This window comes from Stomoxys calcitrans, chromosome 1 (assembly GCF_963082655.1).
Source record: "Stomoxys calcitrans chromosome 1, idStoCalc2.1, whole genome shotgun sequence".
Taxonomy (NCBI): domain Eukaryota; kingdom Metazoa; phylum Arthropoda; class Insecta; order Diptera; family Muscidae; genus Stomoxys; species Stomoxys calcitrans.
In genome coordinates this window covers 142246573-142273056 of record NC_081552.1, presented here as the reverse complement: position 1 = coordinate 142273056, position 26484 = coordinate 142246573, and the positions used below count along the sequence as shown (strand labels likewise).

The following is a 26484-nucleotide window of genomic DNA, read 5'->3' as shown; positions in this document are numbered from 1 at the left end:
GCACGCCGTTCGGACTCGGCTATAAAAAGGAGGACCCTTATCATTGAGCTTAAAACTTGAATCGGACTGCACTCATTGATATGTGAGAAGTTTGCCTCTGTTCCTTAGTGTTGTAGTGTTGTAGTATTATTAATTGGCTATTTATTTAATTGACTATGACAAAATATTTGTGCCACTACCCGAACGTAGAATAGCGTTCCAAGCGCCCCGATCTTCTGCGCTCATTCTAAAATCTCTGACACCAAGTTTCGAGGTGTCTCCCACCTCTTGATCTTTCCATCGGGCTTTTGGTGTTCCCGTTTTGCGTGTTCCACGGAGTTTGTCTTCAAAAGTCTTCCTTGCTGGAGCTTCTTCGTCCATTCTGACAATATAACCTAGCCAACGCAGCCGTTGTATTTTGATGCTATCGTCGTCATATAGCCCATACAGCTCGTGGTTCATACGTCGCCTATATTCTCCATTAACGCAAATTGGTTCATATATTTTACGTAGAATCTTTCTGTCAAATACTCCAAGCATTGCCTCGCCTGTTTCACAAGTACCCATGCCTCGGAACCATATAACAACACAGGTAGTATCAGTGTCTTGTATAGTGTAATCTTCGTCTGTCGAGAGGTGGCCTTGTTTCTAAACTGCTTACTTAGTCCAAAGTAGCATCTGTTTGCCAGTATTATTCTTCGCTTACTCTCAAAACTGGTGTCGTTCGTTTCGGTTACGGCGGTGTCGAGGTAGATAAAGTTACTGACTATCTCAAAGTTGTGGTTCCCAACTTTCTCCATTTTCTTTACCATCCATTTCGACATTTCAGATCCATTTTCACTGACTTTCTTTCGATTCTTTCAAAGGCTGCAGTTACTACTTCCGGTGACCGACCTATGATCTAGATGTCGGCATAGGCGAGTAGCATGTGTTCTCTTGTGCCATATCTATTCACATCTGCATCTCGTATAATCTTTCTCCAACAGGATATTAAAGAGATCACACGATAGTCTGCCTCATTATCTGAAACTTCGTTTGGTATTAAATGGTTCGGAGAGATTCTTTCCCATTCTTATTGAGGAACGCGTATCAGCAAGTGCCATCCTGCAGAGTCTTATAAATTTTGCAGGGATACCAAACTCAGACATGGCTTGAAATACCTATGAACATAAAGGAGTATCGAAGGCGGCTTTATAGTCAACAAAGAGATGGTAGGAGTTGATTTCTCAGGTCTTTTCCAGGATTTGGCGCAGTGTGAATATCTGGTCCAGGGTGGATTTACCAAGTCTAAAGCCGCATTGATAGGGCTCAATTATCTCATTGACTTTAAGTTTTAATCTTTCACACAGTACGCTCGAGAGTATCTTGTATGCGATGGGGAGGAGACTTATTCCTCTGAAGTTGGCACATTCTGTCTTGTCTCCTTTCTTGTGTACGGGACATAGTATGCTGAGGTTCCAATCATCGGGTATGCGTTCTTCTAGCCAGATTGCGCAGATAAGCTGATATATAAGTCTTATCAGCGTGTCGCCTGCGGTTTTAAATAGTTCAGCGGGTAACCCGTCTTTGCATTTCCTTTTTCTTACTGCGGAATAGATGTTTCTCCAGTCTCCTTTTCTCCCGATACCTTTCCTTCATCGGGCGCATTGCTACTGATTGCAGGTTTGTTCTATATGCCGCATTCTTGGTTTCAGTAGCATCTCGACACTCTTGGTCGTACCATGGGTTTCTTGGAGGTGGCTTCCGGTACCCACGTACGGATTTCGCGACATATTCCATGGATTCGGCAATAGTTTGCCACTGCGCAAACGGAACAAGGAGTGCTTTCATCAAGCAGTTGGGTCAGTCGGGTGGAGTATGCAGATGTCATTTGTTGTGTTTGCAGCTTTTTAATGTCCAGCTTCTGTGCTGTGTCAGATCGTACTTTCCTCGCCATGTTCAAACGGGTGCGAACCTTTGCTGCAACAAGGTAATGATCCGAATCTATATTCGGCCCACGGATCGATCGTACATCTAACACGCTGGATGAATGCCTTCCATCATCTATTTGGTTCCTCTTGTTTTGATCGGGTGACAACCATGTGGCTTTGTAAATATTTTTATGTTGAAATCTGATGCTACTAAGTACCATGTTTTTTGCCGCGGTGAAATCAATTAGCCTCAACCCATTACTGGACGTTATCTCGTGGAGGCAAAACTTTTCAACTGTTGGACCAAAAATGTCTTCCTTCCCTATCTTCGCATTAAAATCTTCCAGAACGATTATCATGGGTGGGGCAGCGGTCACATTCTCTCTCTAGGCGCTCGTAGAAAATATCCTTGGTCTGCTCGTCTTCCGTCGGGGTATGGGCACAAATAAGTCTGATGTTAAATAATATGGCTTTTAAGCAGATTGTGGCTAGCCTCTCATTCACCGGAGTAAAGCTGGAGACAAGGTGTTTCCGTCTCCGACTAACCACAAATCCACAGCCAAATTCATGCCTCGTGTTATGGCAGCTATAGTATAGTTCGTCACCGTTTGGTGTTTTAGTGACGCCATTCTCAGTCCATCGCACTTCCTGTAAGGCGGTAATATCTGCCTTGTACTTCTCTAATATATCCGCCATACATACATACTGCACCTTTTCTATAAAGAGTGCGGACATTCCAGGTGCAGATCCGCAAATCATGGTCCTTTTCTCGTTTGCGTGGGTCATTAACGTTGGTGGTGTCCGATTTTACTATTCCTTTGTTTATCACAGTAGTTCTCATAGTTTTCCGTGGGCGGGTTACTGACCCAGCGCCCCAACCGCATGGGTTTTGTGGGATTGCACATGTATCCCTCGTTGTGGCGAGCCGCTTGTTCCAAGATCCGACGCTCGCCTCCAGCCGCCCCCAACCTGGGAACAGACGCTGATGTTGGCCATTGGTTATTTGAAGGCGCCAATAACTCGCCTTGCCAGTGCCAGTGCCACCTGACTCCTCACTGAGACTCTCCTCCCGAAAATCACTGACTGCCCGCGGCCGCATTTGCAGCTACTCCGCATAAAAACGAAGCTTTCCACTTTCCGCAACCTTTGGACGCGCCCGGTAGCTTTCAGCTAAGCTTCCCGTGATAACGATGGACACCACACAAGTCGGAGCTCAAAGTTCCAGCCTGTGTGGTGCTCATAGTTATCCCGTGTCGGCCGGGAATTTAGATTACTATAATAGTAATATTCGACTTAGACTTTTATGTTTATTCTAATTTAAATAAGGATGTTCTATTCATATGACCCAAATATTTTACTTAAATTTATGACTTTATTTTGTTTTTTTTTTTTATATTGTGCCTAATTATATAAAAGGGAACAGATTTTTAATATTTTTTTTAAATACGATGTACTTTACAACAACTTTCGACTACAATTTAAAAAATTATTATAATTAAGATTAGTTGTTGTTGTAGTAGCAGCGTGTGGTACACTGAGGCGGCAGCCCTTGCCGATGAAGGAATTCATCGGGTCAATCCGGTACATACAACCGGCTGCCATGGGATTGAATTAAGATTAGTGTATTTATTGAGTATTAGCTATTCAAGTGAGTGGCAGTGTTTTTAAATCTGAAACGATTTCTATGAAATCCAATAATTTCCCGATTTCTATGAAATACTTAAGAATATTAAGGTGATCCTATGTGCGAAATTTCATGAAGATCGGTTAATAAATTACCACTTTTCACAATGAAGCTGCATGCCTGGGTTCGAATGTTTTCCCATTCTAATGTTGGCAACATTTGTGAGGTACAATGTCATGTAAAAATTTCTCTCCAAAGAGGGTCGCACTGCGGCACGCCGTTAGGACTCGGCTATAAAAAGGAGGCTCCTTATCATTGAGCTTAAAACTTGAATCGGACTGCACTCATTGATATGTGAGAAGTTTGCCCCTGTTCCTTGTTCCTTAGTGGAATGTTCATGGGCAAAATTTGTTGTTGTATTTGTATATATGGGAGCTATATCTAACTCTGAACCAACTTTACCCAAACTTAGTGGAAATAATAAAAAAATACATTGTGTATTAAAATACGCTTGCAAAGGCTTCACAAGTGAAAACCGGGCGAAACAAATATATGAAATCTGCAACTAAATCTGAAGCGATTTTTATGAAATTCACCTATAACTTTAAGACTCATAAGAGCATTCTTCGTGAAAAAATTTCGTTGGGATCGGTTAACAAATAGCCACATTATTGCAATGTTAGTAAAAATCGGACGAGCATATACATGGGAGCTATATCAAAATATGAACCGATTTCTTCCAACTTTAATAGGCTTCGTCTCTTTTCCTTTCCAATCAGAAAGTGATTCTGAGTCGATCGGTAAAAGGTCAGTGGGTCTATCTCTCTTCACTAAGTTGTAATACCCTGTACCAAAGTAGAGGCCCAGGGTTATACCCAATTATAAACATATAAAACTTACCAGTGGTTCCGTTGTTAAATCAAATAATTTTGGTCCCAGAATGGCCGGTGCAAAGAAGCGAAGGAATATAAAACCCGATACAACTGAATAACGAACTTCTCGATTTTGGGGAAAATGACGTCCGGCACATTCTCGCAGGTCATGAAAAATTTGGCACAACACTTTGGGACAACGTATAGCGCTTTTTGTTATGGCATCGAATACCCTCTCAACGTAATCTTGAAGATGATGCAAATTTGTGTCGACAGCCGAACGATCTTTTACTTTGGACGGATCAATTTCACAGGGCTTCTTTTCAGCGAGTATTTGCACCAGCACTGGTCTTAATGTTTGGTGAAGGTAGTGCAGACCTGATAAGCGCATCGCCTCGTCCATCATTTTCGACACCAAAGTATTTCCACGAAAAATTGTTGTCGGATCCGTTAAATTAGAGATCTCATGATCAGCCAAAGCTTTTATAATAGAAGCGATACGACCCGTATGAGTAAAAAGTCGCACCAATGGTTGGGACACATCTGTTTTGCATGACACCAACTCGCCCAGTATAAATACGGACGACAATGTAATGGGCTTTTGGTCTACCGACTCAAGCAGAAGATTCATTAGATCATCGTATGTTGCGAGTGGGAAAACATGGTCAGCGGTGTAAAGAATTTTCAAACGAAGCGATCCGATGGTGCTGTCTCCACTTAAACGTGTACCAGGTGGGGTGGCGCACGATCGCGCCGATGGATTCACTGATCGTATAGATGAGCTTAATGATCTTGGCTGAAGGTAATACCAAGCCGAAGATTGTATTGTTGAGTGTTGTTGCTTGTTGCGCATGGGAAGCTTGACTTCGCCCAGAAATACTTTGTCCGACATTCCCGATGCTTCGTGCCAGACTGACACAGTTATCTCACACAAATCCGCCCCACCCACAGGGTAAATAGTGTAGGCTTTGTTAGAATTTATTGTACCACTACTAGAATCGTACTGTGAGGATTTGCCAGACGTTGAATCACCATCAATGGTTAGATCAAAACTCAGAACCTCGTCAAATTCTGGGTTCACTGTCTTCTTGCGTAGTTTTGTGCGTTTTGATATTTGGCGCTTGTTGGAATACATAGCCGTACATACAATAAAGGGATCACAAGTTCCATTCTTTTTTGGCAAGTCTGTACACTCGGGAATTCGTATCGTCACGCGCGAATGTTTTCCATTCGTCGTTGTCGATATGCTACAATTTTTCCAATTCGTTGCTTCTTCCATACTATGGTGCTGATGATGGTGACCAAAAAATGTACTAATACCGCTGCTTCCACCAGTGCATCGGTGCTTATTGGTATTGTTTCGTTGTATATTACTCAGTTCACTGTTCTCTTTATAGTCGTTCTGTAGCGTCTGTTGCTGCTGTACCAGCTCTTCAAGCATATCACTGTTATTGCGATCATATTCACTTGGCCGCAAAAGATTTATCCTTTGTTCGTGCATTTGTGCAGGTGCTTCTTCAAACTGTACCTCGATATGTGCCATACCCTGCACTTCCGAATCGGAATCTACCGGTCTCAGTGAAAACCAGTGATCCTTGTGATTGTACATATGTAACTCTTCACGTTTTATAGCAATTTTCCCAATGGGTTTGTCTTGCTTCATATGTTTGTCCCTATCCCAAACATATACCGAAAGATAGCGAAACCGCCGTGGTATTTTAAATTGATACTCCTCTCCGAAAAACGGACATAGTGTGCGTTCAATTGTGGGCGTTCGACAAATTTCCTCCTGATCCAAGGCGATTGTGCAATATACATCACGGGTTCCTTGTGTGCTGCAACTTGTATTTGCTGCATTTCGACTGCTAAGATTCTTAGCTTCTCCTGCAAGAAAATAATCATATCATAATCATGCATGACAACTTTATAGCAAGTAAACGGTGCAACAACGGTACGAAACTTGTTTATGTTACTTGAAATCATCGGACGACCGATAAATTTCTACCTCACAGAGCCAGATATTGTCCTTAAAATGTTTATGTATACCAAATTGCTTATTATCAAATATTGTTTGACTGCAAAATCTAAAGCAAATACATTTTGAAAAGTAAAAAAAAATAATAAAAAATTTAATTTGCCTTCTTCATCTCAATTGGCTTTATTCGATTTTGTTTTTTTGTGGTTTCCCAGGTTCCTTAATGGAATGTCCGCGAAAAACTTGTTCTAAACTTCACAATATTACTCGTCTCTAGGAAAATGACACAATTTACAAAACTTTCGATTTTTTACATTTTCGATTTGCGACAGATCTCATTAGGGGCAAAATATATATGGTTTGCCGGTTTAGCATTTGTTTTGACCGAATCTAAAGATAATAATCTCAAGATGTCTTTGCAGGCGGTTTCCGGAAGTTAAAGTGTTGACAGGAAAAAAAGAAATTTCATATAAAGGGTGATTTTTAAGCTATTATCTTTTTTTGGGAACACTGGTTTAAACCACTCAAGCACGTTTCGTGTTTTGTATCACTGTCAAACACCTTCAGTTTGGTCTATAATTTAACCATGAATCGTCTTCCAAACGAACAACGCTTGCGAATTATTAAATTTTATTATGAAAATGCGTGCTCTGTTAAGAAATTTCATCGCGCGCTTCTTCTTCAGCGACGAAGCTCATTTTGGGCTCAATGGGTACGGAAATAAGCAGAACTGCCGATTTTAGAGTGAAGATCAGCCAGAAGCATTGCAAGAGCTACCAATGCATCCAGAAAAAGCCACAGTTTGGTGCGGTTTATGGGCTGGTGGCCGTACTTCTTCAAAGATGATGCGAATCGTAACGTAACTGTGAATGGTGAGCGCTCCATATCCAATTTTTTTTGTTGCCCAAAATGCAAGAGCTTGACTTGCATGACATGTGGTTTCAACAAGACGGTGCTACATGCAACACAGCACGCGTAACAATGGACTTATTGAGAGACGAGATCGGTGAACATTTTATTTCACGTACGGAACCGGTCAATTGGCCGCCTAGATCGCGCGACTTAACGCTTTTAGACTATATAGACAAGCCCGCTTCAGTTGACGCATTGGAAGACAACATTGAAGCATTTATTCATGAGAAGAAGAGTTGGAATCACCTTCGGATTCGATTTCGTCATGACTATAGAAACAAGTTGACATTAAGATGTATCACCAGGGGTAAACGATTGAAAAATGAATGAACAAAATTGAAAATAAATTTAGTTTGAAGTAGAAAATTATGAAAATTCATAATTGAAATATAAGATCAAGGCATATTTAATAAGGTTGCCACATCAGCACTGCTGATGGAATTTGATATGTCAAATAGTTTTTGAATCCGCTTATAAAAATGTAAACTTCAAAATAAATTGATTTTTGTGTTTACTGCTGTCTTGGTTCTTAAACTTAGGGTTGAAGTTGTTAGATGCATACCATTATCTAGGTACGCGTAAGATAAGAAGCCAACATAAATGACAGTAATGGAGGTCAGACGAGCTGAAGAAGTTCCCTCTAATCTGCCATTGCAAGCCCCTACTGCAATCAAAAATGGCGAAAGGGCTAGACAGAAAAAAAAGGAGTTCATTTAGCCATAATCCTGAACCAATTCAGGCAGTGCCACAATAAGTTCTACAACCGTAAACCAGCTCGATTTCAAAGTCTTGACATTGTAATTGCTTGTTAGAAGCCCAACAGTAGTGAGAGCGATAGCCCCATCCCATTTAGTAGAGGTCCCCTGAACATACAAAATTACTTCATACTGGTGAATAGCACCAACTTTATCTTTCGGGGATTGGCCAATCTTGGAAGCATACTATATGCTCTCTGAACGGCCACACACAAAGATGAAAACGACATCATCGTAGCCAACAAACTTTCGCCCCCTCCTTTCGAATGACTTAAAAATCCCACAATTACAAAAACCGTCCTTGAGATCTAGTCACTCCTTTGGTAGTGGTATGCTAATTATTCTGCCCATCAAAATCGCATGAACCCAATTCAGGAGGAATCCTCATGTCCACCTGAGGGTAATGCATTTGACACATGTGATGTGTGGTCCCTGGTTATAATAGAGACAAACGTCAATGATGTTGGAATCAATCCCAGCCCCACCATTGGAATTGACCTAGAACTACCCTGGTCTACTGTGAAAGTTAAATTCATTCTTGGTTGTTATTGGTAGCTGTTTAACCGCTACAACAACCTAGTGAAAAGATTAACAAACTTTCTTGCTTGCTGTGATTGGTCGAAGCAAATTTGTGTCAACATTTGTAAACAAGGCAAAGAAAATTCAATTCGCCCTGACATTTAAAATTTTCGACAAATTTATTTCGACCAATCAGACCAAGAAGAAATATGTTTATTAATTTTTGGGTGTCAAGAATTGACATTTAAAAATGTTCAAAATTAACCCACAAAACTGGCTGGAACATTTAGGTCCGATCTGTGTGGTGTTCATTGCTGTCACGAGAAGCTGAGCTGCGAGCTACCGGACGTGTCCACTGGTTACGGATAGTGGAAGGCTCCATACAGAGTAGCTGCAACGGCAGTCGCGGTATCGAGCGGAGAGTCTCAGGAAGAGGCCGAGCGGCACCGACTCTTGCATAAATAGTGAGAGTCAATGATGCTCGATAGGACAAGGCGGTTTATTGGCGCCTTTAAATAACCAAAGGCCAATCGGTTTCCGCGGCGATTGGTTCTTTGGACCGGAACGAGCTTACTCACCTACAGAAGGTGAGAACAAGGATCGCCATCTCCACATGAAAGTGTGTCTACAACAACCCACAAAACCACCAAAATGGCAGGTTTAAATAGTTTTCATAAGGTTATTGTAGCCGTAGATAGCTACCAAGTGAATGCTAACAAATGGACCAAATATGAAGACTGTGATTAGAGCACAATCACCACAAGGAGGGGTTGCGTACCCCTTTTTGGCTCATGGATATCTAACGGATTTTCAGGTCATTTGAAAAGGACGGTTAAAGTTTGTTGGCTACGAGGATGACGTTGTGGTCGTTCAGAGTGCATATAGTATGCTGCCAAAATTTTAGGTAACTTGGTATGTTCAGGGGACCTCTGCTAGATGTGATGGAGCTGCCGTTCTCACTATTGAATCTCCTGAGAAGCCATTGCAATGTCAGGACTTTGACCTTGCGCTGGTCATAAGGTGGACTAAAGCTTGATTTGTGGGGATGAGGGAGAGGAGTCATAGACGGTTGATCACCTATTGTGAGACTGCCCTGAAATTGCGAGAGTAGGTGCAGGATTATGGCTACACAAAATCTATTTTCCATTTTAATTATCTTGATGCAAAAGTTCTTTCGCCATTCTTAACTACTATAGCTTTAAATTGCATATTAGAGGGAGCTTCTCCAGACGTCCTGGCTGTTTTTCAATGCATGTTGGCTCCTAATCTTCTTCATTTTAATGTCTGGCATTGTACTTCTGCGCTATTTGAATCTTTCGGGGACGACACAATAGACCTAAGTTCCCTGAGTACAACTGATAGTGAATGAAAATCAAATTCTCTCAGCTGGGTTGATGCGGCTACCTGATAAATACGCCTTGGTCACGACGAATTGAATTTTCTTCGTCCTGTTTACAAATTTTGACATATCAAGTTCCCAATAGAGATGCTTTGTTGTTGCAATTCGCCGATGCGGCCACCTTATAAATACACCTTGTATAAGATATTATTTTTACAACAGGACACAAAATATTTGAAATTTCTAAACGAAAACTTTTCTCAAGATGTTGAAAAATTCCCAGATACAACAAATACCAGGCGGTAGGGTAGCATAGTATTAATGGTTTAATCCCACTTTGAAGATGAATGGTACCCATGGTTCTAGGATTCACCTCTTCCCTTTAACCCATTGAAATAACTCGTTATATATATCAAGCGAATGAAGTGTCATTTTTTTACACAGTTTCTTAAATTGATTGTCTAATTAAATGTTTGAATATTATGTTTGAGTATTATTAAGAAAATATGGTTTGAAATATCTGTTGAATTGCTAATTCATGAAATTGAATAAAAACCACGACAGCTAAATGAGTTCTTCGCAGACATACATAAAAGCAAAATAAGAAAGAAACTGCAAGAACGAATACATCATCTGGGCAAACTTACATTTGGCATACAAGCAGATTAGACCGGAAATCGATTTAAACGCACGTACAAGATGTACATTTAACAGAACCGCAAAACCATAGCAACTGCACACAACACCACACCTTAGTATTAGCCACATCTTCAACTCTGTTGGGATAAGGTAGGACTGCATGCTGTTGAAATTGAAACGAAGTAACTCAATACGAACAATAAACAAGTTTTGACTTTCTTCCTTACGAGCCGTTGTGGTGATCGACATTCAAGATCAATCTAAAGAACATACTTTTGTAAACCGGATCACAACCATAGAATTTTAACTAAGTACAATTTGTGTTAGTGAACAAAGAGAAACCGTGACAAAATGTGAGCTATATGTGCGTTGATATAAACTCAAACGCAGGAAGTATAGGATCGATAATAGTTGAATGTAGGGTTAGGTTAGGTTTAAGTGGCAGTCTGCAAACCGACTCACTTAGACGTTTTCCTCCATTGTGATAGCACAATAACAGGGAAAGGAGGTTGGTCAAATGTAGCTTAGTTCAGATGTTCACTTGCTTTGTAAATTTGGGATACAGAATTACAATTAATTGATATTACAAAACTCTGGTAAAGGTTAAGTTGAAAAAAAGGGCGCGGATATTAGTCCGCCATATGCCAGTGCGGACATACACCTAAGCCAGTAATCGGCTTGCTGTGCGCTCTAAATACTTATATTCCACATGTGCAACGTTTTTTTGGTTGCTCATTTTGGCATTTTATTGACTGAATGGCTCATTAATATTATTTCGAACGATTTTGATTCAACAATCTCCATCTTTTTTTTTGTCGAATTGTTCGGTTTAACCCGTTCACGTAGAGCTAACCAACTGATATTGACCAGTACTAGGGGTCATATGAATATATATTATGTCGTGGTAAACTTTGTGAGTACCTTAGAAGTTTAGAAGAGCAGTTGTAAATACGTCTGTTGTCACAAGCAGATTATTATTGTTTGTGTATTGTACATTCAAAAAAATGGTTAATGCTTCTTTAATACCTGTTGTATTGAATTTTCGGAAGCTTCGATTGTCATGGTTTTATTTCTTTACCTATGGGAAAATAGTGAATAAAATTAAACGTTTTTTTTCAAATTATATCTTATAAAAGACCAATGTGTAACTTTCTATTGTACTTATATAATTAAATATAAAAATTTAAATTATTTTAAAATGTAAAATCTTTCAAAAAAATATTAAATAATTAAGCATTTGTTAATTATAGTTATACATTGTAAAACACCGCAAAGAGTAGCCCATTGTAATTATCTACATTGGCCCTTTCTTCTGGCTTTTTGTTACATGTTCTGAATGTATAAATAAAAAAAAATAAACACTTAAAAGTTGCCTCGAAAAAGGAAATTTAAGTTAGGAATTCCGTGCTACCAATAAAATTCTGTTATTGTTTTCAATACTACGCCCGTAAGTTGGTTCATGTCTGTGTTGTGTCCCCACTTAAGTACCGGTGTCTGTTGGCCGCGAAATAGGAAATGTCTCCCGTTATGATTCCGAAAGGCTATACTGACCTCCTTCTTACTACCTTTCAGTAATAGCCTCGTCTTCTCACGATCCGGTTTTCCCCATAGGATTTTCGTCGTCCTACGGACCGTTTCGCTATTCCACAGTGTTCGTCAACCACGCCCTTAACTCGGACAGCGTCGACCCGAAAGGCTTTGGATAAACCAAGTTTACCTATTCACCCTTTTTATCCAACACTGGTTTAAACAGCTCAAACACGTTTCGGGCTTTGTTTCACTGTCAAACACCTTCAGTTTGACACCTTCAGTGAGTGCTACCGTGAAATACAAGTTTGACTTGCATGCAAGAGCTTATTGAGAGGCGAGTTCAGAGAACATTTTATTTCACGTTTGGAACCGGTCTATTGGCCGCCTAGATCATGCGATTTAACGCCTTAAGACTATTTTTTGTGGGGCTATGTTAAAACTCATTTCTATACTGATAAGCCCGCTTCAATTGACGCATTGGAAGACAACATTGAAGCATTTATTCGTGAGATACCGAAATGTTGGAAAGAGTATGCCAAAATTGGACTTTAGAACTTTGTAAAATAGTTAAAATAAAATTTGGAATAGGTTAGAACAAAATATTGTTTAAAAGAAAAAAAAAAAAACAAAATTTTAAAACAGCTAATTTCGAAGAAAAATTTGAAGTTTTTTTTTTAATTGACGCGTTGTTGATGTTGTGGATGTTGTGAGGAAGAGTATTCCAAAGATGTATGTGTACTCGCATAAAACTGACATTCAGATACTAGACTCCTTTTTTTAAAAAGGAAATGTTTCCTACCCCTTCTAGATTGGGCAAATATTAATTTGTCATAGAGGTAGTTAGCCATAGAGGGAAGTAGGCAAGTAAGAAACATGTTGAGTCCTTCTTATACTATAAGACATGCCTAATAGTGCTGTTGTATACTACATTTAATTTTCGTTGGCTTAGTGAATCGCAGTTTGAAAAAAGTTCACATCCATAGATTAGACCAGGAATTAGTCTGCTAACAGAATTCGAATTTCGATTGGTGTATAAGAGTGTGTTATCCACAGTGCACGCAGTTTTGCATATGTCTGCCCGGCAATAGCATTTATATGATTTGACTAAGTTAAAGAACTGTTAAAAATCACACCTAAATTCTTTGCAATGGACACAATATCAATTTTCTGTTCTTTTATTTTTGTGAATAACAATTCAGTTCAGAAATAAACCATTTGCTGTAGCCCACTTACAGACATGGGACAGGTCCTCGTTGAGTTTTGCAACGCATTCACTAATATTATTAACAGAGCCGCTAAGGAATAACTGAACGTCATCAGCATACATAAGGATTTGGCTATGGACCAGCTGGGTAGGAAGATCGTTTCGGTAGAGCGAAAAAACGAGCGGACCAATTATTGAGCCTTGTGAAACTCACTTGGGCACTAGAATTGGCTCTTATGATTGAACCAATTTTTAAGAAGTATCGCAGAAATCGAAAATTCTTCTGAGCTACATATATAAGTTATGATGATCAACCGAGTCGAAAGCCTCTGAATGATCTAGTAGGACTAGAAAACTAAAACGAAACTTCAACTAATGCACTAACGCAAATTTGATGGGCATGAAACCCGCATTCTCTATCGGACAACAAAGATTCATGATGGAGATATTCGGACATTTGTTTATGCAAAACCCTTCTCGAAAACTCGAGAAGTAACATAATATAGAAATCGGACGGAAATCACTATTCTTTTTATGGATTGGGATTAGCTTTGATCTTTTCCAAATAGTCGGATATGCACTGGAGATTAGAATTGAATTAAAGGGATGAGTAAAATAAGTTAGAAGGTAAGGAACTAATATTCAAGAACAATAACATTTGATCTGACTGATGTAAGACTATGTAAAACTTCGTCGTGCGATACACATCTAAACTCAAAACTGCAATCAACATTTGTGCTTTCCGGAAGTTTCATTCAATTTATTTATATCACCATGGTAATTAGAAATTGCCTTGGATTTCCCATTTCCAATATCGTTTACAACCCTCCACGTTCCTTTCGTGTCCAACGCCGAATAATATTTGGATTACTAATATCGTAACTTTGCATCACTAATGAGTGCATTAACTTTATTTTTTGCCATGCAGAATTCCTCATGAAGTTCAGGCGTTTTAAAACGTATATCCCATTCCAATAGACTTTCTGAATCCTTTCATCTAAGGCAAATGCAAATTTTGCCCATTAACATTCCACTAAGGAACAGGGGCAAACTTCTCACATATCAATGGGTGCAGTCCGATTCAAGATTAAGCTCAATGATAAGGGGCCTCCTTTTGTAGCCGAGTCCGAACGGGGTCTCACCAGGATTCGAACCATGGCGATCGGCGTCATAGACCTCTGCACCACGGTGGCCTCCAGAATATGGCAGAATAGTAAACATTTATGAAGTCGCGGTACGAAAACTTCTCTACTGTCTTTGGCACAGTGAAATTGTAAGCCAGATAAATCAAATCATGTCTTGAGAAACAAGGGACAGATATTTGATCATAGAGCGATATATTAGAAGTATTATTCACAAAGAACAAAATTGAAAATTGGGTTTACAAATCTCCGTAATCTGTCGTTATGAATGACTGAATGATCAGCGTTTAAATATTGGATTTTTGGATTTTGAGTTAAGTTGCTATATAGAACGTTATACCACATCTTCGACGAGTACATAAACAAAATGAGCTGGGATTATAAAATTTGTCACTCATTCCTACCATCGCCCAAAGAAAAACAAGTGCATCATATGGAAAAGGTAAACCTAAACAGCGGATGGATTCTGCTATGGTATCCAGGCGCGGTGTTCTTTTACCTAACCTAGTCCGAAATGGGGAGTAGAGGTATACTAAATGTTAAATAGAGGCCACCGTAGCGCACAGGTTAACATGTCCGCCTGTGACGCTGAAAAAAATTTCAGCGGTGGTTTAACCCTCCTAATGCTGGCAACATTTGTGAGGTACTATGCCATGTAAAACTTCTCTCCAAAGAGGTGTCGCACTGCGGCACGCCATTCGGACTCGGCTATAAAAAGGAGACCCCTTATCATGGCTTAAATTTTATTGTTAATTACATAGCAAACAATATATCTACATTAGCAATTCTAAAGTATTAGGCATTTTACTAACAAAGTTTCCAATTCTCAAAACGTGTGATATTTTTTTTTTTTGAATTTAATCAATATGTGATCAATATGTTGGTGTTAACAATTGGTGATATGAGATGTATGAGAGTTTTATTTTCTAAATGTAATATGGTTACAGATGGGGCCACCGTAGCTCAGAGGTTAGAATTTCCGCCTATGACGCTGAACGTTAGGGTTGGGTTCAAATCCTCGCAAGACCACCGCGGGAAAAAAAATTCAGCGGTGGTTTTCCCTTCCTAATGCTGGCAACATTTGTGTGGTACCAGGCCATGCAAAAACTTCCCTCCAAAGAGGTGTCGCACGGCGTCACGCCGTTCGGACTTGGCTATAAAAAGGAGGCCCCTTATCATTGAGCTTAAACTTGAATCGGGGTGTTCTCATAGTGGAATGTTCAGGACAATAATTACATTAGCAGTATGGTTACAGAGTCTAAAATATTAAAAATATTTTTAACTCCATTTGCACATTCATTGTAGTTCGTCCAAAGTTTTTTTCCTATGGAAGTTTTTTTGCTAAAAAATCATTATGAGATTCAAAAGGAAAAGCAGACGTTGCACATAAAGCACCTCAGCCCCTGACGCATGCACATACATATGTGTTCAAATCAATTCTCTTAATTTTATAACAATAAAATTATTTAATTAAAGCTACAAAACTGTAAAATATTTCATTAAATAAATTTTCTCAAAATTCCCTGTTCAAAATAATAGGAGTATTGGCCCAAATGGCTCAGAAGTTAAAAATTAATTAATAAAATCTTAAATCTTTTCTGTGCCTAGAGAAATAACCTTTTTGTGATGCCTTCTGCCCATTAATGATGCTTGGAGTCTCAATAAGATCCTGGCATCTATTTACGGTGTGATCCAGGTTTATCTTTAAACGGATTTTGTGCCAGGCATTACACACTGCGTTCCATAACCCTTCCGCATTGAGATCAGGAAACTGAGCAGGTCACGGCTTAACCTGTACCCTCATTGACCTAAAACCGCCCCTTGCCAATTTACGACTATGTTTCCGATCTTTATCATGTTAGAATACCAATTTCAGAAGCATTTTACAGTCTGCTACGATATATTAATTCTTGCTCCAAGGTTGTAACATATCCATTATGTCCCTTACTTCAACGCTGTGTACCATTGTACTAAAAACTCCAACGTATCAATACTTTTGCCCCACCATGTTTGGCCGTCTTTTCTGTAAATTGTAATATAAAAAATATAAATAAAACATTTTGGGCAGGACGGCGGACGACTGTCTAGACGCTGTTCCATCATATAATACAATTTAACATTCGTCGGTCCGGTCAGTATATGCCTTCATTTTTCAATCAGCCAATCGATACGTCCTTTAGCAAACTAAACAAATTGACTGTTTCTTTGTCAGCAATGGTACCACTATTGGACTATTTTCGAATAAGTTACTTTCCAGCAATGGTCTATGAACAGTGGGACCAACTACAGTCGTATTTAGGACTTCTTGAATATTTTTTGAGAATGCAGTAGGGTTTGCTTTGCTGTATCCCACAATCGACGGACATCAATAGTTTATATTAACTTTTGAGTCCGAGTTTTTCGGTATATTTTTATATGATGTGGCATTTGTAATCATTTGATAACCGCATCCTACTGTTTCCCTAATTTCTTTATATTTTTATCGTAAGTTTGTGATTATTTTTTGAAGTTTTGGATAAATATTTGCATATCTTTGGAATAGTGCTTTCTTAGTCCGACTATTACAGAAAATTTAGAATCGCCTTCGACAAGCAATGATTTTTAGGTTCTTCTTAAAAATACAAAAACTAAAATGCTTTCCATGAACTTAGTCGAAAAAGCATCTCTTTTTAGAAACTTATTTGGAAGCTGTTTTGTTTTGCTTTATGAAAACGCATTCAAACGACCGTAAACGGAAAGTAGAATTCAGTAAAAAGAAATTGAATTGAAGAAATTTGAAAACCAAAAATTTATGTTTAGAAAACTGCTCTTCTTCTGTGGCATTTGACAATTAATTGTTAATAATTATTGTTGAATGGCTAGCCCACCATGAATAGGTGGCCAGTCTGACCTGTTGTGAAATGTTTGGAAAAAAAGTGAGACACATGTGATAACAAGAAATTACAACAGAGCAGATACAATAACAGCGCTGTCGTGTCCGCTAATGCAAGTTAGCACTATGTCGTGAAACTGGGGTCTATTCAGGGATTCCACGCACTTCGACCTCACTGTACTAGAGTGCATGGGCTTGAGGGCCGCCATACACACATATTGATTTCGACCCAGCACGCGATGATTAAAAGTACCACATCAGTTGAAACTCTGAGCTAACATTTGTTTGGTGTTCATCGTCGTTACGAGAAGCTCAGCTGAGAGCTACCGGGCGAGTCTACAGCTGTAATTGCAGACGTGGACAATCAGCGGTATCGAAGGAAGACTGAGACCCGGCGGTAACGTCTCTTGCTTAAACACTGAGTGTCTGTAATACTCGATGTGACAAGGCGATCGATCTATTGGCATCTTTTAATAACCTATGGACATAACGTTCCCGCGGCTATCGATGACCGGAACGAGCTTGACGAGAATCGCTACCTCCACATACAAATTTGGCTACAGCATCAGCAAGAACAACTGATTTCGAAAACTATAAATCCCTTCCCAGAATTTCTTTTACGTCTATCGTTATGGCATGTAGCTCTCCCTGAATTGTTGTGTGTGTTGTAGTAAAGCCCCAATCCAGTCCCTGTTTCCTGAAACCGTCCTCAGTCCGCCCACCGCATCCATATTGTCCAGAAGGGAAACTTGGCCGAATTGTTTCCCCGTGCGGCTCAGGGCGGTGACTGTCCACGCATCTCCTCGTTGTCAAATAGCCTCTCAAAATTCGAGAAGGCCGCCATCGCGTACTACTTTATTTGGAGAGACGTCTCAACTTCTCGCATCACTGCGTGGGGGGCCGTTTTCTCCGACCTGCCCTTGAGTTATGCCTCAAGTTCTTCGACGTCAGACCCTCTCTACGTTTTGTAATAAGCATAATTGCCTCTTTACATTTGCGATACATTTGTTCTACATTTACACTACATTTACGAAAGCATAACCAGGCCTTTAAGTTCATTTATATTTTTTATTTTTAAAGTAAAGTAAGTTCGTTGCATATATGGTAACGACGTATTGGGCTTGTGTTCAGTTTTTTTTTTATACTTTTCTATAACCTTTGTATATTTTGCTGGTGGTGCTGGGAGCCAAATATTTGATTTCATCGTAATTAGTTTTAACATCATAATTCAGGCTTAATTTCGTAAAGTATTATATTTAATGCAAACTGGAAATAAATAAAAAATAAATAAATGAAATCTTAAAATGCGTTTATGCAAAATTGTCTCCTTTGTGTTATGTCACTATTCACATGAAAAGGAAATGAAAGAACATTTACCTATGGAAACTAGAGATTGGTCTATATGACAACACTATCCAAATATGGTCCGACCTGGATCATATTCGACAAAGGAGTGTAGAGTTCTTCATCGAAATCGGATGAAAAATGCTTCTTTTATGGACTCAATACTCTATTTCGGGAATCTGTCTATATGGCAGCTATATCCAAATATGGTCCGACCTGGATCACATTCGATAAAGGACTGTCGAGGTGTACAGAAACTAACTGTTTTAAATTTCTTCGAAATCGGATGAAAAATGCTCCTTTTATGGGCTTAATACTCAATTTCGGCAGATTGGTCTATATGGCAGCTTCATCTTAATATTGTCCGATCTGGATCACATTCAACAAAGAGTTGTAGGGGTCTAACTAAACTCTCTGATCCACAATTTTATTGACATCGCATAAAAAATGCTCCTTTTATGGGCTCAATACTCTACACATGAACGATATGTTGGGTGTGAATGCAATCCAAACACCTTTAGCCTCGCACATTATAAACAAGTGGTTGGCTGATTTGGTAGTGCATCTGAATAGCAAACGAGAGGATCCATGTGCAAACCCCACTGGTAAAGGCAGCACTAATATGGAAAAATGGTGAGAAAATATGGAGTTTAATAAAAAACAATATTTAAATGTAAAATAAGGAAAACCAAAAAAAAAGAACAGAATTTTTTTTATTTAAGATCCAATGATTTACAATCTGATCCAATTAGCTTTATTATTATACATAATTGGATCTCCCGAGTAAAAAAAAATTGATATGGTCAGATCCAAAAGTATATCGTATAATATAAAGTAGGATCTAATTAGATCCATTTCCAATTATATATAATTATTTTTTTAGTAGATCATCTAGGAACCCGCAATTATTATTACCTAAGCTTACATCATATTTAGAGCGATCATTTCATGTAAGAGAAGGTAGAATTTTTAATGCTTAGCCACTTCCCCTTAAATTATTCAATATGTCCTTTTTAACTTTTCGTAAAAAGTTGTATGTTAATTTTCATAATATTTAAATTTTGCAGTTTTATTATTTTGTAATTTCTTTCTTCTCATTATTTTTTCCACTGTCTTAACTATGCACATATTTTGGAGATGTATCTTAGTTAATTTTGTTTTTAGGGTTGCACAAAAAAAAAAATTAAAAACAAAATATTTTTATTGATTTAAAAAAAAAAAATTTAAAGCGTTCAGCTCCTTTAGGTTGCAGAACGTATTACGAGTAGTCATTCATTCATCAAGTGATTTATTGTTTTCTTTTAAATCTTTTGTTTTTCATCTAATTTATTAATAGTATTATTATTAGATTTTCGTTAAAGTTTTCTCAATTGAGTAGTTTTTCATCCATTATTAAATATTTATACTTATGGAAATATTTTATAAAAGGCGAAACTAAATGTTTCTTAGTTCATTTTGATTATAGGGTTGCTTAAGATATAATTTATATATTAATTGATATCAAATTTTAGAATTTTAATTGCTGTGTTCAGCTACTTTAAGTTGCTGAAGTTATTAGAGTAGTCAATCATTCGCCAATCATTTTTATACCCTCCACCGTAGGATGGGGGTATACTAATTTCGTCATTCTGTTTGTAACACCTCGAAATATGCGTCTGAGTTGTGGGGTCCACAAAGTATATATATTCTTGATCGTCATGTAATTTTAAGTCGATCTAACCCTGTCTGTCCGTCCTTCCGCCCGTCTGTCTGTCGAAAGCACGCTAACTTTCGAAGGATTAAAGCTAGCCGCTTGAAATTTTGCACAAATACTTTTTATTAGTGTAGGTCGGTTGGGATTGTAAGTGGGCCATGTCGGTCCACGTTATTATATAGCTGCCATATAAACCGATCTTGGGTCTTGACTTCTTGAGCCTCTAGAGGGCCCAATTCCTATCCGATTTGACTGAAATTTTGAACGTGGTGTTTTGGTATCACTTCCAACAACCGCACTAAGTATGGTTTAAATCAGTCCATGTTTTGATATATCTCCCATATGAACCGTTCTTGGGTCTTGACTTCTTGAGCCTCTAGAGGGCGCAATTCTCATCCGATTTGGCAAACATTTGGTACAACGGCTTCTCTCATGACCTTCAACATACGCATCTAATATGGTCTGAATCGATCAATAGCTTGTTACAGCTCCCATATAAACCTATCTCCCGATTTTGTTTCTTGAGCGCAATTCTTATCCGAATGAACTGAAATATAACACAATTACTTCTACAATGTTCAGCATTCATTTATGATTCGAATCGGACTATAACTTGAAATAGCTCCAATACCATAACAGTTCTTATTAAATATTCTTTGTTTGCCGAAAAAGAGATACCGCGCATAGAACTCGTTTTCTTTTATCCTTTGTTTGTCTAAAAGGAGATGTCGGGAAAAGAACTCGACAAATGGGATCTATGGTGGAGGGTATATAAGATTCGACCCGGCCGAACTTAGCACGTTTTTACTTGTTTTGTGTTAATTCGTATCTTGTTCCATGTAATTTTGTAATTAAAATTATTATTATTTTTTTTTCATTGAAGTTGTTTCAACTGAGTAGTCATTCATAATTATTTATTTATACTTAAGAAAAAATTTTTTATAATATTTTAAATTAAATGTAGTTCATTAGTCAAATAAGGTCTTAGGGCTTGGCTAACATTTGAGCAAATAAATAAAATAAATAAATAAATAATTATATCTGATGCTATATATAACTATTTCTGATAGAAAATATAATTGGGTATAGGGTCAGATATAATTACATCTGCTATATATAATTATATTCAAAGAGATATGAGATAAGAGATACTATATCTGGCCTTGGATATAATTATATCTTGGGCTATATACATTTTTGTTATATCTTGCCCTACAAATAACTGAATTTTATTTTAAACTAACTGATCTGGGCCCGCTCCGCTACGCCTTCTTTTACTTTATATGGAACAAAAGTTTCCTTGGAATATTAATTTTCGACAATTAAAGAGCTTTTAGTGAAATACCATGCTACGAAAATAGTATATCGCTTGACTAACAGTCTGAATCCCATAACTTTATTGGTCTACGAATTTAAGTTTGGATGTAAGGATGTGCCAGCACCGAAGCCATCGGTTTGATGTTTAATTCTTTGGTAGAATTTCCGGACTTCAGTCTGACTCCTGTACATCTCAATTCGCTCACACTCACGTCTTTCCATTTTCTTTTTCTTTCTACGGAATAGACGTTTCACCTCTCTCGTGTTATCCCGATGGCTTTGGTGCTGGCACATCCTCCTGTAGAGACAAAAAGGGAACTGACACAGATAGCATTCTGAGGATATGGAAAGAACATTTTGCCCAATTACTAGTGCCCGACGTAGGCGGCGAAGAGGATGCCGCAGAACCCATCCCTGATGATGGTATAGAATGTTTACCTTCTAGTCAGAATGAGGTCCAAGTAGCAGTTACCAGACTGAAGAACAACAAGGCAGCAGGAGCCGATGGGTTTCCCGCTGAACTATTTAAGACCGGAGGCGACTCTGGCTAGAAGAACGCATACCCGATGATTGGAACCTCAGCATACTGTCCCGTACACAAGAAAGGAGACAAGACGGAATGTGCCAACAACAGAGGAATAAGTCTCCCCCCCATCGCATAAAAGATACTCTTGAGCGTACTGTGTGAAAGATTAAAACCTAAAGTCAATGACATTCATGAGTCCAATCAATACTACTTTAGACCTGGTTAATCCACCCTAGACCATATATTCGCACTGCGCCAAATCCTGAAAAGGACTTGAGAAGGACAAATCAACAACTACCATCTCTTTGTTTACCACAAAGACGCTTTCGATACCCCTTTACGTTCAAAAGTATTTCAAGCCATTATTGGTATCCCTGCAAATACGCGTTCCTCAGTAAAAATAGGAAAGAATCTCTCTCAGACAAGGAGACTGCCTATCGTGTGATCTCTTTAATATCCAGCTGGAGAAGATAATACGAGATGAACAGAAGAACACATGCTACCCGCCTATGCTGACGACAACATCATAGGTCACCGGAAGTAGTAATTGCAGCCTTTGAAAGAATCGAAAGAGAGTCAGTGAAAATGGGGTTGAGAGTATAAAATTTGTAATCTATGCCGAATTGTTTTATTTGTCACTTTCTATCATCTATGACTTGCACTTGACTCTATTTTACGGAAGGAACAAGCACGACTTCGGCACACACTAAACACATGCCATAAATTTTGATATCAGATTCGTACCTACAACCGTAGACGTAGCTCTAGACCCTTGGGGCCAAATTTTCAACAAACTCGAAATCTTCTCTTACTATCTTTCATTTGACACCCATTTTGTTCTTATCGTGCTAAAAGTCAATTTTTGTGGAAGGAATATGGTACAAAAATTCAGCCCAAGTGTCGGCTGATCTAATTTTTTGTAACAAATTCGTACTATACTCTTAATATCCTAAAACCAAATATAACATTTTTGGTATTTGTGGGTGGGTCGCGAAATAACATCAAGACTATATAATCGCCTCAAAGTAAGGTTAACTTGCGAACATACGTTCGAAATGTGAGCAGTAAAGTTCAAACTATTATCAATATTAAAACCAAGACACTACACAGAATCCGCACAAGGAACAGCAGCGTTTGAAATATTTATGTATACATACACAACATTAACATTGATCCTATAACTAATACTCCAGCTATAAATATGGACGATGTCAACATTCAAGGCTATAACACAATCAGATATAGAGCCAGAGGAAGCTGAAGTAGACAGCTGAATATCATCCACCTAAATACTCAGCTTAGAATTCTGAATACGAAGGACTCATATCGAAATGAAATAAAGAAGTCAAATTCTTTGCAAAAACCGCCATTCAAGCGGAATTATAATCGTTGCTCATAAAGAACATCATAACGTGATCAATGTAGAACAATCGTACATTTTTATAAAAAAAAAATCCATAAAAGATTACCACTTCTTTAAACTTCAATCATCTATTTGACTCTTCAGTTAATTGCAGTGAAAATTTGTGACTGATAGCTGGTTGATAGCTCTTTGAGGAAAAGTTTTTACTTGGCTTAATATCTGACAAGTGTCACCAGCGTTAGTGAAGGAAAGGACGCCTCCTTTTTCAGCAAATTATTTGAGAAAATTGCTTTATACCACATCTTTCAGCTTTAGAATAGAACAAAAGATGATTTCAAAACACATTTCTGTATCTTTTTCCATTTAGTTTGTATAGGGCGATTTTTTTCTAAAAAAGTGTTCATGTTTTTTTATTTTCCTTAATATAGGTCATGACTCCTATTTCCGTCAACAGTTGGTAATATAGACTGCAGTTAGGAAAGAGTGAACATTCTCTTTAGATTAGATTGAAAAGAGGGTGCGGATGTAGGTCTGTTCCATGCTACTGTGGACATACACCTAAGCCAGCAATCGGCATGCTGTGCGCTCTAAATACTAAAAAGAAACATCGAAAAAGGAAATCTAAGTTCCATAACAAGGTCATGGCTTGTATTGTGTCCCCGCCTCAGTGCCGATATCTGTTAGCCGCGAAGCCAGAAATGCTTCAACGTCTCATTTTCCTCACATGGCCTACACATTATATCACTTGCCGCACTTATTATGCATAAGTGAGCTCGTAGTCCTATTTGTCCCGATACCGAAACCAATACTGACTTCCTTCCAATTTCCTTTTTGTAATGGCCTCGTCTTTTCATGATCCGGATCACCCCACATGTCCGCCTATGACGGTGTACGCCTGGGTTCGAATCCTGGCAGTAACATCAGAAAAATTTTCAGCGGTAGTTATTCCCTCCGATTCTTGTTTGAACCGTTGAGTGGAGCGGACGTATTGTTATTTTGCTCCGCAAGAATTTTTTGTGTAACTCGTAAAAGGTCATTATTTTTGGAAGAAAAATTAAAGTCATTCAAAGATAGCTGCGATAGAGCTATCCATTAGGCGGTTGACGATCTGCGTCGGTTTTCAGTGGAGCGGCAGATCTAGAGCATGGGAGTGGGCTTAGAACGGACTCCAGATACCCAACAGCTGCGGTGGTGGTATCAGGCCGTGGCATGTTTTCTGCTACTAAAACCTCGATAAATGACTAGGCAGCAGGGGCTTTTGACGCAGACACCTGGATCGAGTCTCAAGGACAAGGCCGAACCTATTCTTTCTTCGCATGACTATAATTTACCTAGGCCAACGGTCTTCCCCGGCAAACCAAACGCTCTTTAAGAGGTTGGAATAATAGAAGACGCATCGCTCTCAGGTTTATTGAGAGGCTTGGTGCGATGGATCCTAAACCTCTCAATAATAGGGAGAGAGACTCCCTAAATTGGACTCGGGAATTCTCTGCACAGGCTACACCAAAGACTAATCGTCTAGATTCGGATACTGCACCACAATCAGCCAAAAGGCTGCGATCACCTGGAGGACATCCCATGCCTAAAAGAACTAGGGCGAACAACAGTAAGATGGGTCCAAGAACCTTTTGCTAATGTCGCCCCTGGCAGTTGTCGACAAGGGAGTAGAACAGGGCTGCATACCTAGGAAAAACTGGAGTGGGATAGTCAATGGACGCTATCAGTATACTCCGATGTTCTTGCGAAATTTGCTAGGTCTTCTCCAGTTTGTGACGATGCAGGCTGCTATCGAGGCCGATACCGGCTAATTGCCTTCGGGGATCAACGCTCAATTGAAATGTATCGTTGTGCGCTAAAAAAGATTGGTGAGATCTGACCAGGTGCTGCACTAGATTCAGTCAAGAAGAAAGATATTCCTTCTCGAATAATGGCGCATGCTTTGATACCAAGGATTCCCTCAGATCCTAAATCGATACTTGGAAGACTAAGGGAATGTAATACAAATCTTTGAACCACCGACCGGAAGCGGGGAAGCACGGAACTCAGAAAGTAATTCGACAGCAGCAGCTGGTGAAACATCTAAGGAGAAATCGTCCCCACCGCCAATGCCCACTGTCCTGAGGAAGTGTTGTTCCACAGCTTTCTCACCTGCCCCTGGATGCGTACGAAAGCTCATCATGACAAGTTCTAACGAATCTTGTGGGGATGAATTCCTGGTGGAGTTAGAAGACGAGGCTAATACAACAGTGGTGGAAGTTCGGAATCCTGTTACCAGGAACAGGCAGAAGGTACTACATATTCACCCTTATTATATATATCGTAGTCGAATTTTCGACTTCGACAGCTGAAAATTAAAGTTAATATTTTATTGGCATTATGTTGTTTGGTTTTTGTAATATATGATGCTTGCAAGTAGCTCATCTTTCAAGAAAGCAATCACCTCGATTTTGTTTATACCGACGAAATAAAACCGCGAATTCTCGGTAGTCGTAGTCGAATATTCAAATTCGACATACATAATAACGGTCATTACCTTTGCATCGGAAGATGTAAGTGGAAGAATATGCGACTGGCATGTGTTGGATGGCCACAGCATCTCTGATCATCGTTATATTAGTGTCAGCTTTGGAGAAAATACTGCAGAAGTGGGCCCTTGGCTAAACAGAAGAAAGGCGGATTGAGATAAATTTCAGAACAAATTCTGTACGTCTATCCCTTCTAGACCTGAAAAGAAAGTGGAAACTACGGGGGATATAGACATAGTGGTCAAACGGATCACAAAGGCCCTGAATGACTCGCTTGTGTCAGCAGCATGTCCCAGTGCCAAGCCAAGGGCAAACAGCGACCGCCATGGTAGAAGTAGTTGTTTTCAGCAGGAGATACAAGTTGCCTGCAGTGGAACCTGTCTCCTTGGGCGGAGAGAATGTCCCATTTACAGAAAGCGCAAAATACCTGGGTGTTTTGCTGGA

At 39.0% G+C, this 26484-nt stretch overlaps 1 protein-coding gene across 7 annotated transcripts in view; it reads right to left on the bottom strand.

Annotated features, from left to right (window-relative positions):
* LOC106091906 (GTPase-activating protein) overlaps positions 1 to 26484 on the bottom strand; it is a 95914-nt gene that overhangs the window by 42925 nt on the left and 26505 nt on the right. For 6 of the 7 annotated variants that reach the window (XM_013258603.2, XM_013258604.2, XM_013258606.2 and 3 more), the window contains exon 3: positions 4414 to 6269. In XM_013258603.2, coding sequence (XP_013114057.1) covers positions 4414 to 6269 — 1856 coding nt within the window. Of the gene's footprint in view, positions 1 to 4413; positions 6270 to 7518; positions 7611 to 26484 lie in introns of those variants that run through there. The other variant, XM_013258610.2, reaches the window with a different exon arrangement.